This window comes from Eretmochelys imbricata, chromosome 6 (genome assembly GCF_965152235.1).
Source record: "Eretmochelys imbricata isolate rEreImb1 chromosome 6, rEreImb1.hap1, whole genome shotgun sequence".
Classification (NCBI taxonomy): Eukaryota; Metazoa; Chordata; order Testudines; family Cheloniidae; genus Eretmochelys; species Eretmochelys imbricata.
This window is the reverse complement of record NC_135577.1, coordinates 41,389,236-41,403,523: the sequence shown is the minus strand read 5'-3', so window position 1 is coordinate 41,403,523 and position 14,288 is coordinate 41,389,236. Positions and strand designations below refer to the sequence as shown.

Genomic DNA, 14,288 nt, shown 5'->3' with positions numbered 1-14,288 from the left:
AACAGATGTTCAGCCCCCCCCCCAGCAACCCAGCCTTCATTTTTGGCTTGTGCAGTTGTGTATCCTTCTATTATTATTTGCCCTGCAATTCACTACAGGAGGAAAGCTGTGGACACCCCTATTTGCTGAACACTGAAAGTCTGGGCCATGTTGTCCTGTAGTTTTGGTTACATTTCAGGGACATAGTTTTATTTATGTTTGACTAATGCAGGCATAACTTGAGGTTGGATTTTTTTGTTTATAGTGTAAACACATCTGGCAGATCTCTCTTTTGGGTGCAGATTTTTGTAGTCAGAGAACGCTACTGGTAAATCAGAGAACATTCTTTCTAAAGCTAAATGTTGCCAGAGGACGAGGTGGGGCTGTTTTATTTGTTTAATACTGCATAGTTTCACACCCACCATTCGCTCCAAATATTTGATGTTTGCCACACGTGTTATGGGTTTCTCCAGAGAGATGCTGTCTTTTTGCAGCAAAAGATAAAAACTGACTGATATAAATGAGTCACAGTATCCCAACAGTAATTAACAATGATGCAATATCCATGTGAAAAAGAGAACTTAAAGAATTAACTGTTAAGTTTTCTTGAGGATGCAGCTGCCAAAAGCTTAACCTATCATAGCTGGAGTGCCTTTGTGTTGCATTACAGAGAAAGAAAAAATCTTGGAACGATTTAAAAATAGTTAATGAAAAGGGAATTAGGATACAATAATTTTGCAAGGTCAAAATCTGAGCCTGAGGGCACCAAATCAGATTGTATTTATTTACAAAATAAAAATCACTCAGGATGACAAAGGAACTGTTATTTTTATCCTCATTTTCACACTTCACCTTCTAGAAAAGAATGAGTGTTTTTTAAACCTGCTCAACTGATTTAATGCACCACAGTTGTAATTTAAGTCTTACTTGGTATCCAGCCTATGACCTCCGAAGCTAAAAAGGTATTCATGCGAACTACAACATGTGATTCTATAGGTCAATATTTTCTGTTTCAAACATTTTTTACTAAGCTGTAGTGTTTTCACTCAAATTGTCTTTTAGTGGGTTAGACCAACACAAACTATTGTAAGAAAAAAAAGATTGAAGCAACTGTTTTATAACATAATATGAAACCTGATACTGTTTTCTGTTGCCAGTACAATTCCCCAGTGAGATGGATAAATTGTGGTCAAGACCTGGACAGGTTAACCAGTGGTCATCAATGCTGGTGGTACCTTTATATACAAAAAATGGGAACTATTGGACATGGCATGTGAAATCTAATACCAGCCATGAAACAAGACAGCTGTTGGACTCTCGTTTTTTTCTCTTTGAAGGGGCTTTAATTGAAAGCTTGGTGAAAAATGCAGGTTACATTCTTAGTGTTATCAATAATTTGTAACAGCAACAACATCAGAACAGTGATGCATCTAATATTTATACACTTTCTAATTTTAGTTGTCTAAGAGCAATACATTATCAGATATATTTATATATACACACACACAATTTCAAGCAATTAATAGGAAATAATAAACCCCTCCTTCCAAAACCCTGAAACAATATATTTCCTCACACTAATGTCTCTTTTCACATATACTTGACGAAGAGTCTTTTTAAGTTACTTATCTTAAGAGTAATCTGTCAATGGAGATCCTGGACCAGCCCCATTTAAGTTCAGTTTTAAGTTTATACAGCTTGCTAACCACATAACCAGTGTGGTTTACATTGTAAACAAATCCCAAATGTCTACAATGACTGGAATCCGTTTGGGGTAAGAAGGAGATCTGTGCATCTCATGATGGAATAAATTTAAACCAGTACAAAAAAAATGATTTAAACAGAGAAAATACAATTTTGTGGGATCAATGCTATAATGTTAAAAGCAAGTTAACTTAATTGTAAGATTCTCATTTTCTGCACAAAGTGGTATTGCTTCATCTAGCTTTAACTGCTCTAGAAACTGGGGGGTTTTTTAAGTTGATTTTTGAAATTCAAATCAGACCTTACATTTTAAAAAATTGCCCTCAGGCAGTAGAAGTACAAAGCTTACCAAAAATGTCTCAGGTGTTTTTTTGGAGTGTGTGGTTGTATTAGAATTTGGAAACCTAACCATATGCACATTTGCAGTAAGCACAAAGCTTACCTTAGCAGACATGCACACATGCCCTACACACAGTTTAACTGAATAAGGTGCAATGAATTTGCACCTGGAAAAGTTCAAGAAGAAATAAAAATTGAAAGCTTTTTAGAAAAAAAATCAAAAGTAACTACAGTTCATAGTGATATTTTAACTGTAACAGTATTTGTAATTCCATAACAATGTAACAAAATAAAACTACTTAACATTGAATGGGAAATTTTTTTTTAAAGGCCAAATGGATGACAAAACTGACCAGAATCCTACGGTTTAGTTAACTTGTCTCAGCTGGGTAGTGAAGACAGCCGTAGCTTTCCTAAAGAGGTGGTCAAGGATGATGGAAAAGTTTGCCGTAGTTCATAATGTCCCATCTGGTTTATTCATTTGTTTGAATTGTCTAAAGGGCCAACTGAAGTTTAGTCATGTTCCTCTGGTGCATGTTGTGATGACGGACTAATTCATCGGATCTGGCAAATTTTTTTTGACAGCTGGGCCATCTACAGCTGAATGGTTTTTCACCTGTTAACAAAAACACCCCATTGTTTAACTGGCATAGAGATGGACTGAAACATTTACCATTTATTTTGTTTCTTTATAACTCCTTTCAATAGGAAACTAATTATGGGCTCAGCTCTTTAAGGCACTGAATGCCCTCAACTCCCATTCACTTCAATGCTCAGTGCTTTGCAAGACCAGGCCCTAAATGAGAGCATTTCTCACTCAACCTATGTTTTAAAGATGCCCTTTTAAGATTAAGCTGAACATTTGCAAGAGCACATTCCTGAAGGAAGCACATGGGCCTGGCACACCAGTGGTTATTCTTTAAAGCCTGATCCAATGCCCAAGGAAGTCAGTCATTTCCAATGACTTCAATAGGCTCTATCAAGCCATCAATGCACAATGAAGACTTATGGAGCTGGGTAAGAAGAGGTCTATGGAGCTTAGCCTCAGGCTTGGCGAGCTGATTCAGAAAGTTCCTCACTGCTCTCCAAGTGAAGCAGACCTCACATGTTCCACTGAGAAGAAAGAATGGGAAATTATTGGAGGCCCAGAATGCTCCATATTTTCCTAGCACTCCCCTAAGTAGATCAATAATCAAAAAATCAAACAGACCCCAAATAGAAAAATATCCTTTCTGCACTTTTAGCAATTCTTCAATTTACCACAGCATGCAAATGCAGTAGCAAGTCACATTTCTGACAGCGCAGGAGTGCTGGAGGAATGTCCTCAACAGCGCAGGGCATAGGTCAGAACAGAATCAGAACTTTTATTCTTCTAGATTTGTATCATTAGTGATATAAACTTGGATTTTCTATTTGTTTGTTTGTCTTTCTAAGTATGAACAGGTCTGTTTCTGGAGCCTGAAGTCATCTGTGCTGGCTAGAGGTCCAGCATTCCCCAATGCAATGCACTCTGGGGTTGGAATGAGCTTTCCTAACTAACACTACCCCACCTGCCTCCTTGGCTCACTTTCTGTGCAGATCATTTCAAAAATTCCAGATTCACACTCGGGAAGTTTGAATTGTGGTGAAGTTTTTTTTGCAAAAAGCAGTGAAACAGATGCATAAGCTAATGAATCAGACTTCAAAACTTTAACAAATACTTTGACAAGCTCTGATTATTACAGAAAGGTATCAAATGGTTTAGAACAGAGATGAACTTGTCAGAATTACTAATAAAATCATAACATTTATATAAGTGAACATCACCCCATCAGTTCTCAGCAGCACTGACCAAATCATCCTCATTGATGTGAATTACTCATTACGGGCTAGATTGTAGCTTTGCCAGAACCCCTGAGTAAAAGTAGCATGTAATTATGTTGCCCCAGAGAAAAATCTGCTTCTCGCCTTGCTACAATCCTATACTGGGTGCAGATTACTTTTCCTTCCATGCTGGATCAGCTACGCTATCCTGCACACTGGGGAGACAGTCAAAGCTCCGCCCACTCCTGCCTGCCTGCTCAGGAGGAGGACTAGCAGCCATGTGGGGAAATACAGGAAGAAAGGGGACACTTCCTTACTCCCCTATGGAAGTATTACAGGCTGTCTTCCCTGCCAAAACAGTTGTGCCTTTTAGAGTCAGATGACTAACTCACTCTAAAATCCCTGGGGAGACAAGGCACTGTAATTTCTGCCTTGATGTTGCTAGTCAAGGTCAACTCCAAGTGGGGTGCTATAGTACTGACCTCAGCTAGCTACATGAAGGAATAAACTACCTGTGCACCTTAGCTCCGTTGATCCCCGTGGAGACATCTTGAGTTATCTATCTTGTTGTAAAAACACACGTTTTTTTGGCAGTGAAGACACAGGTCCAGCTCACATTGTGGCTATAAGATGGTAAAGCCCCAGGCTCTAGTCTTTGCTTGAGTTGTGTTAGTCCTCTCACTCAGGCACAGAACAGAGCTTGTGGCCTTGTCTTCACTAGGGGGGAAAATGTGTTTTCATAACTAGAGTTAGCTAACATGAGGTAAAATCCTAGTGAAAATAGGCAGTTTGTAGTTGTCACATGTTAACAGGTTGAGGTAAAACCTACACTCCCCCATGGCCTTTAACTCAATTTACTAATTTATGTGAAAACTACACACTGGCTTGCCTTCACTAGGAATTTACCTCATATTAAGTCATGTTAACTATGACCACACCTTTTTTCCTAAAGAAGATGCACCCTATTTCAGGCCAAGGTCACACTGTAACTGTGGGCATACACCAGAGGTTAAAACTGTACCCTTTACCATTTGCAGACCATAAAAGTGTAGACAATGAAATACACAGCACATTGTCTTATGCTTTCTTTTGGATGCAGCCTGGAAAGTGCCAGTATTCCACAGGCGAATAGTTCTGATTTATGTAAATTATGTTTTACATCTTAAATATGAAAATTTTGTGGGAGGGAAGGGAAGAGAAAAATTCCTTATCTTAGCTGGGAGAGTAGGACATTTTACAAGTCCTTGTCTCGCAGTATGGAGGCATGTCTCAAAGCTTGAGACCATTATGAATAGCACTGAGGTATCTAATAATATTGAACTCTAGAAAGGCAGCTGTTTATTGGCAAGATATTCTGATTTTATAAGTAAATTAGTAGATCAAATTGTTCAGCTAAGAATGGTGCAAAAATAATTCTAAATTACTCCCAGAACATGAGGTTTCAGTTAAAATGCTATGGAAAGGATCTATTGTAATTTCATCATTATGTTTCCTCAGATGTTCCTTGGACATTTTGGTGTGTTTTTACTTTAGATTTTGTGCGTGTGGCTGTTTACTGTTGGCAAAAGGTGCTGTCTTTATCCTCAGGAGAGATTACAGTGATGCCAGCTTCCCCAAGATACCTTACATTAGGCCTCAACCCTGACCTAGAGGGGCCATGAGTAGAGATGAGAAGATCCTTTACACAGCCCCTCTGCTGAGGCTGGCTCTAAATGGCCTCTTTGTGAGCTGTTGTGGGGATGATAGTTTATGCACAGTGGATCTTTGTGGGCTGAGATCACTAAAGCCATTTCACAAAAGCTGACAAAATACATTATGCCAAACTGACATGTCCTAAAAGCATGAAGTAACCAGGAGTAACATTTTCAGAAGAATCTAAGTAACACAGGAGCCTAAGTCCTATTTTGATAAGTGATTTGAGCATCTAGGAGCCAAGTCTCACTGAAAGTCAATGGGACTCAGGCTCCTAAGTCACTTGGGCACTTTTGAAAATGTTAACCCAGGTTCGAAGACTCTCACTAAACATTTAAATCACAATAAAATTTATTTAGTTTAAATAAATAATGAAATATAAATGTGAAGAAAAGTTTACGCACTTGTTTTACCTGTATGAGTCCTGGTATGAGTCTTCAGATGATCAGATCTGGAGAACTTTCTCTGACAGGTTTTACACTGGAAGGGTTTCACACCTAAATAGATAAAACAAATCTATTCCCGTACTCCAACAACTTTTGGGAAGGGTCAGGGAGATCAATTATTTCTGAATTATCAAAATACTGGCATTTTTTTTTAATAATTCCTGTAACTACTCCTCCCCAGCTGCCCGCCTACGTGTCTCAAAGATCATTAATCAGGCTGCTGTACAACTTAACCTTTCATAACCCTATCTTTCTCCTACAGACCAGTTAACACTTTCAGGTATAAAACATCCCAGCTGCAGCCAGTGTAAGCAAGCACTAATCATAGGATTCAAAAAGTCGTGATCAAGAAAAGCTCCGCAAAGTTATTTTTTTGGTTCCTGTGGTTTGGTACCCCTGGCATTCCACCTCAAGCTTGGTGTATTTGGATTCAATTTGGTAAAACCAGATTGAAAAAAAATCCACCTGACAAGTTTTATTAAACAATATATATTGTACAAGGGTTCTTAAGGATTTGTTCAACCCAGAAGACCTACCATGGGATTGACAAAAATGTATATATTAGGGGGGGAAATTAAGTGATGCCACGTAACAGTCTCAAAAATGTCCCTCCTCAACCCAAAAGAGCCACCACTGGGGATTCTGATTTAAGGTTTGCAAAACCCAAAGAAAGTTTACATGAACTGCTAGTTTTCATGTTTAAACCAAAAGATTCCCATCGTTTCAGGTTTCATTATGGAAAGTTTCACACAGCTGAAGTCCATCATAATTCTCCTATTACCTCTTAAGGGCCAAACTGTCTTCCTTAGGATAAAAACTGAGCAAACAGACTTTGCATAAGGAACCTTGTAATATTCCACAATCCAGAATCAGGCCACAGAGCCATTCATAATTGCTACAACATTCTCCACCCTGTAGCCAAGGAGTGCTACATGCTTCCAGTGCAGAGTTTGTGGCCAGTGTAGCTACATGCTTAAAGTCAATAGGATTTAAGCCCATGCACATGCCTAAGTGCAGGATTGGGGTCTGGATGCAGAGCCGTGCTCTGTAGAATGCAGTGGGTGTGGTGTACACTTCATCATCTGCTCCTCCTTTCTGCACAGCAAACTCATGGTAGTTCCATTGCCTTTTGAGCCTCACTCATGGGTGAGTGCAGGTTTTCCCTTACATATTTAAATCATAAGCATTACTGCAGTATTAACTGCATTAATTGTTTTTAAATTATTACTTTTATCAGATTACTAGTAGATGGTTTTATTTTGTTTAATCATTCCTTGTTCAAAAGAGAGAATATTTCCCACCCCATGCACATCACCCCAGAGAGCAGAATGTTTCATTTGGAGAGTTTTGATACAAGTTTGCAGAATCCAAAAGCTCAATTACTGAGGCATAAATTTGTGATTCTGAAATGCTAGTAAAAAATCATCATCCCTGGAGTCTAACTAAGGATGAATCTTCCTGCTAAGAAGAACGTTAGAGAGGAGAGAGCTATAGCCAACAAACCTGTGTGTCGTCTTTGGTGTCGTTTGAGTTGGTCTGAACGAGAGAACCTTCGCTCACAGTCCTTAAAGTCGCATTGGTACGGTTTCTCACCTTAAGAGGGCAAAGGTTTCATTAGCAAGGTATTGCTGAATTCGGAAGCATGTCAGCTTCATGTTTAATGAGTCTCTTCGTTTATAAAATGTGTTATACTAAAAGGCTAGGGCTTCTTTTCACATTTTTTAAGAGTTAATGGGCCAGATTCTCAGCTGATTCAAATTGATATAGCTTGAAGTCAATGGAGCTATGCAGATTTATACGAGCTGGGGATTTAGCACAATTCATGTACCTTAGTTCAATTTAATCTTGAATCAGTTTGTTCTAAAAAGCGGTAAAAAATAAGATTACACAATCTGAACCCAAGTTGCATGAACATTTATTCTAATATTTGACATTATTCTAATATTTGACAATAAAAACAGCAATGTGTCTTTTCCCCTGAAGACCATATTCCAACCCCTTCTATAATTTTCACAAGGAAGTAATTTACACAGGTGAAAGATTTACAAACTGCTGAAAACTGGATTTGAAGGGAAAAAAAATCAAACCCAAAACGTTCAGACTGGTAAATTTTTATCTGGGGTAAGTGTGTTAAAGAATTGGCAACATTTGATCCTGGAATAAAGCACATTTCTCCCCCAAAATGCCTATTCCTTCACTTCCCTTAAGCACCATGAAAAGCAGTATTTCACATGCAAACATCTCCCTCACCCAAGTCTATGAAATCTTTTAGAGCCTCATATACAAAAATTATGTAAACATTTCCTATGTGTTTTGTACATCTCTACTCAAAACCCTAGAACTCAGCCTGCCTGGGATCAAAGTGATATGCTGGCCTTAAATATAAAATAATAATAATGTCTCATCACAAAGAGCTTGACAAAGCATCTAAGCATGCAAACATAATAGAAATGCAGCCATTTCAGGAGAGGAGAGTGGAAGCAAGTTGGAATACAGCACACTGCGTAATAGTGGGGTGAATTAAAATTTTGACCAGCACAGAAGGGCTAACTTAATCTTACTGACACTGGATTTTTAAGGCCTGATTCTCATTTACACTAAGGCTTTTTTACACCACTCTGGCATGCCAGAAGGCATAAAATACATACATTATACTTACACCCGCTATAAGGCCCTTTTACAATGCCAGAATGGAGCCCTTTAATGTGTATACAGAGCAGAAGGACACTGTTTTTTAAATACTTCATATGAAAGTTTTATACACAGTAAACTGCATGGAACTTTTTTTTTTCTGCTTTGGAAGGGTGAGGTGTACAACAAAGACCCAAAATGAAGTCATTAAAGAAAAAGGAGCTTGAAATGAAGTGGGGTGGATTTTTAAAAAATGTATTAAGTTCCCAAACACCTGAATTTCAAGATTCAGTGTCTGTGATTTATAATAATAGCAGAGAAATAGGTTTCTATTAGCCACATTTGAATCTAGAATGAGGGCTGTACATTATGAGGCACAGAGGAGGCATATGCTCAGATATTGTGTTTATGTTGCATGTGATCTACGAAAGTGAACTGACCCCTTTACAGAGTATATTTCATTGCAATTACAGTATTAGGAAAGTTAGAAATGGTCCATGATTTAAGGGGACATAGGAATTTCTACTTGAAAATATTTATCTTTATAGCTTATCCTTACTCATTTTAAAAATTACAAAGTTAATACATCTCTATCATTTTTGTATTATGAAAATATGATTTGGGCTTCTTGGATGAGTCACATTCTGATCTCAGCAAAACTTTTGCAAATGTTGAGTAACTTTGCTTATATTAACAACGAGGAGTCCAGTGGCACCTGAAAGTCTAACATATTTATTTGGATGTAAGCTTTCATGGGTAAAAACCCACTTCTTCAGATGCACGAAAGCTTTTGCCCAAATAAATCTGTTAGTCTTTAAGTTGCCACCGGACTCCTCATTGTTTTTGTGGATATAGACTAACACGGCTACCCCTCTGATATTTGTTTATATTAATGAAGATTTACACTGGTGTAGCAAAGATCAGAATTTTCACTGTACTTAACATCTGTATAAAAATCTTTATAACTTCCTGTGGCAGGTACCCAAAGGAGTTTATTGACTCTTAAACCTAGGCATAAACTATTCCATATCTGTTCAGTTTAATATATTTATGTAAATTATTACATTTGCCACAAGTGTTTAAAATGGTTCCTTATACTTTGACCACAAGAACTTCCGCAGAAATGCCTACTTCTAGGAAACCACTTATTTTCAAGAGATTCAGCCATTTGACAGATTTAAGAGACTGAATGTCAATGGAACAGAATGCAGTGTCAGGATGATTGTCTCCTAATTGCAATATAAACGCAGAAGATATTTAATTAGACATTTGAATAGAACATTGTAACAGGCTTGAAGGCCTCCACTTTGAAAACAAAAGGACCTTTATTTTTCTTTTACAAAATGATCTACTCGCCTGAGAACTCTGATGCCTTTTTCAGACTACCTTATCAGCAACCTTCTTCTGCTGGAGCCAGAGTTGCTCACTTGCATTCAGATTTGTTTGGTCAGAATTATTATGCAATTTAACCATTAGAAGCCAGTTTGTAGATTAAAGCCATTTTTAAAAAACCATTAATTAAAACATATTTTTGATTAGAATAAGGAAAATCGTCAACCAGTGCACATATGGGGGTCAGCCAATCCAGCAAACTGACACAAAACAGTGTGTTGAAATTGAGTGTAGAAGGAAGGGGAGTGAGATATGGAGAGGATCCAGAATGTCTCTCTCTTCCATTTTTCCTGGGCTTCAGCAGGGCCTAATTAAACACCCACTGAAGTCAATGGAGATACATATTGACTTCAATAAGCATCAGAACAAGTATCCAATTAGGAAAACACTAAACACTCAGTGGATTCTCTCAACCAGCAGTTCTCAAGCTTTAGCAACCCAAGGACCCCCATTTTGATTTTAAAATTTTCACAGACCCTCTAAGCCCCCCACTCAGCCTCAGGCTCCACCCCCATTTCCACCTCTGCCCCACCTCTTCCCACCTCCTCTCTCCCCCTCCCTCCCAGCACCTCCTGCACATCGCTGAACAGCTGTTCTCTGGTGTGCAGGAGGTGCTGGGAGGGAGGAGGAGGAGTTAAGGGAGGGAGGGGAAGGAATTGATCAACATGGCCCGCAGACCCCGTGGAGTGCCCTCATGGACCCCCAGGGGTCCGCAGACCCCAGTTTGAGAAACACTGCTCTAAACTGCTTCGCAAAAAGTTTGTTTGTGATTTATTCTTTCCCAGGGCTCATTAGGGCATCCTCAGTTAGAGCTCATTAGAGCTAAAGCCTCCAGGTTTGAGGGACACTCAAACAATATTTCCAATATGACAAAAACAAAACAAAGGAGTTGAAGATCAAACTGCACCTGCCCTTTGCCCTTTCCTTGCTCAGTTTTTCGCCATTACTTACATTTTGGTAATGACAAGAAGAACTGAAAGGCTGACCATAATGCAAGATAAAGCTTTGGATATGGGGGAACGGAAAGACAGCTCGGTATGAAACCATTTTTTCTTTAAAATTAAAAACTCAAATTGCACTTTAACTTTAGATTTAAAGCACAGCAAACATAAAACAAGTCTGAGCTGGCTTGGTTCTGGTTTGCTTTGTTTTTTTTCATTGGCGTCTTAAATATATGTCAGTGTATTTATTCAAAATGGGCCAAATTACACTAGTGTAAATGGAAGGCAACTTCTTTGAAACCAGTGCAGTTACTCCAGATTTACCCAAATATAAGTGCACAATATTGGCTATAATACTTTCATTCAAGTATACTTTTGGTGGAGGAGTTCTGGAATGGGGAGGTGGGCAAGTGCTAAGACTAAAACATGAAGTGAGTAGTTGAAATTTTGCCTTTCGCTCAGAGACAGCAAGTTTTACAGAGAAAGAATCTGAGGCAGATCTAATTAAATGGGTTTTTATACTGATTCCATTCAATTGGTGCAACCCCCTTCTGTGGGTGCAGTTCAATATCAATGCAAAAGTGTTTATACCATTATAACATGTTTCAGTAAATTTTTTGTACATATTTTTCTTTTGTCAGTAAGCTTTAAAGATAAAGTTTATGCATTTCCTTTGCTCAAGAAACCAGATTGGGGTGGGGGGATAGATTTGTAACTGTTGGTGATAAAAGAAAAACCTTCTACACTGCACATTATCCTGTGAGAATGAATCTTACAAGGTCTGCCTTCAAGGAACATTAATAGAGGAAAGACAGTCTAGGGCACTGGCCTGGGACTCAGACATGGGTTTGATTCCCCGCTCAACCACAGACCTCACTTGTGACTTTAAACAAGTCACTTAATCTACCCTCAGTTCCCCATCTGTAGAATAGGGATAATATTTCTCTACCTCTCAATGATCTTGGAGGATAAAATCCATTAATATATTAATGGTTGCAAGGTGCCTAGATACTGTGGTGAGGAAGGTCATATAAGTAACTAGATAAAAGAAGGAGACACAGAAGGGATGTCAAGAAGACACACTCCATTCTAAATGGGTTTTGGTGGCAGTGTATAATTAATCAATAAGATAGAGTCATCTAGTACTGTAAAATTTAAGGTGTAGCAAACCCATGTGTGATACCCTGGCACCCCAGTATTCACCCCTGTCATGTAATTAGGATATGTTTTGTACAAAGCATGCCTTGTGAGGTATCATTCTAAAAGTCTTGATCTGGTAGACAGCAATATCTCGTTGGATTGTATGTGCTATTGCAGAGGTGGGCAAACTATGGCCCGCGGGACCGTCCTGCCTGGTCCCTGAGCTCCTGGCCAGGGATGCTAGTCCCCAGCCCCTCCCCTGTTGTCCCCCCTCGCCAGGCTTTCCAATAAGCCTGTCCTGCCACCGGAACGGTGAGGGGGCCGGGGGAGAGAGGGGTTGGATAAGGGGCAGGAGGTCCCGGGAGGCAGTCAGGGAAGAGGGGGCGGTTGGATGGGGCAGAGGTTCGGGGGGGGCAGTCAGGAGACAGGGTGCAGGGGGGTTAGATAGGGAGTGGGGTGTCCTGGGGGGCAGTTAGGGGACAAGAAGTGTGGGGGGGATGGATGGGTCGGGGGTCCTGTCATGGGGTGGGGGTGTGGATAGGGGTCAGGGCAGTCAGGGGACAGGGAGTGGGGGGGGGGTTGGATAGGTGATGGGGTCCCGGGGCTGTGGTTGGGGCAGGGGGTCCCGGGAGAGGGTGGTCAGGGGACAAGGAGCAGGGCGGGTTGGATGGGTCAGCGGTTCTGAGGGGGGCAGTCAGGAGGTGGGAAATGGGAGGGGAAGGGAGTAGGGGGTGGAGGCCAGGCTGTTTGTGAAGGCACAGCCTTCCCTACCTGGCCCTCCATACTGTTTCGCAATCCCAATGTGGCCCTGGGGCCAAAAAGTTTGCCCACTCCTTTGCTATCGTCATATGTGAAGTGATGAAGTTTGGCTATGTATGTGTTACTGAAACACGTTGTGAGGTTGAAAACACACACAAGCAGCCTTTCAGATCAACAGTAAAAAGGCTAAACAACGTTAATGGCTTATTGAGGAAATGCACACAAGCACAAGGATTACCACAGGAACTGTGTATAATAGAAACCTCTCAGAGATAGCACTACACAATGGGAACTGTTTGACCCAGGTCACAGCAAAAGAGCTTTCCAGAAAGTGGGAAGAAACTATAAAGAGGGGACAGTGACATCATGATGGGTCCTTGCTCTCCCTACAACACACCTGGAAATGCCTGAGGGGCAAGGACTGAACTGTGGGATGTGATGGTCCCAGGATAAAGGGATTTTTAGCCTATGTATGAAAACCTGGGAGAGCCAAGGCAACTTGTGCCTTAAAAATCTGCCAGCCTGTTTATCACTCATGGTGAGAATTTTTTAATTTATATCCTACCTATCTAGTGTGTTACGCTCAGTTTGAGGTTTTGTTTATTTATTAAGGTAATCTGCTTTGATCTGTTTGCTATCACTTACAATCACTTAAAATCTATCTTTTGTAGTTAATAAACTTGTTTTTGTTTTGTCTAAAACCAGGGAGTGGAAATTATAACTTGGGACAAAAAGCTGTTGCATATCTCTCCACATCGAGGGAGGGGGCGAATTTTATGAGCTTACGCTGTACAGTTCCCTGTGCAGCACAAGATAGTGTAATTTTGGGTTTACCCTCCAGAGAGGGGTGCATGCTTTAGCAACTGGGAGGTGCCTTAGCTGAGCCTTCCCAGGCAGAGCTGATCTCAGCATCTGTGTGAAGCTACAGCTGGGTGTGTCCCTATACTGTGTGTATGCTGGCGAAAAAGCAAGCTTAGAGAGCTTGGTAACTTATCACAGCACCACAGTGTGAAAGGGAGCCAATGCTGGTGGGTCAGGCAGGCTCAGTGGTACCCCAGTTACAAGTGGCACCCCGGTGGGAACCCGTCACACCATGGCTATATACTTTCAAACATAACCTTGGACTTTCAACCCCACAAGCTGAAACCCCTAATATTTAAACCAAAAGGATCAACTCCACTAATTGCAGGCTCTCAGCCTTCACTGAGGCCAGCTACTAGACAGAATCACCACCACACACACTTACCCTGTATATTACAAAATCCTTAAAAAACAAATTTCTTGACAATTACTGCTCTCCCTCTGTCTTTTCTTCTTTTTTTTTAAATGACAGGTAGTTTTTAGGAGACAGAAGGTCCAAAAAGTTATTTTCTGTATAAATTGACCAGTTTCTACTCAAAGTGAATTCATAGCTTTATCAGGAATTGGAATAGCACCAGACAAAATTTGGAAAGAATTATGA

The 14,288-nt window shown here is 40.1% G+C and overlaps 1 protein-coding gene across 5 annotated transcripts in view; it reads right to left on the bottom strand.

The window, feature by feature from the left end:
• Positions 1-1,463: 1,463 nt before the first annotated feature.
• WT1 (WT1 transcription factor) overlaps positions 1,464-14,288 on the bottom strand; it is a 48,512-nt gene continuing 35,687 nt past the window's right edge. For 2 of the 5 annotated variants that reach the window (XM_077818458.1, XM_077818461.1), the window contains 3 exons: positions 7,467-7,556; positions 5,922-6,014; positions 1,464-2,638 (listed from right to left, as the gene is read on the bottom strand). In XM_077818458.1, the coding sequence (XP_077674584.1) occupies positions 2,517-2,638; positions 5,922-6,014; positions 7,467-7,556 (305 nt within the window). In that variant the 3' untranslated portion in view covers positions 1,464-2,516. The remainder of the gene's footprint in view (positions 2,639-5,921; positions 6,015-7,466; positions 7,557-14,288) is intronic. The other 3 variants (XM_077818459.1, XM_077818463.1, XM_077818462.1) reach the window with 3 other exon arrangements.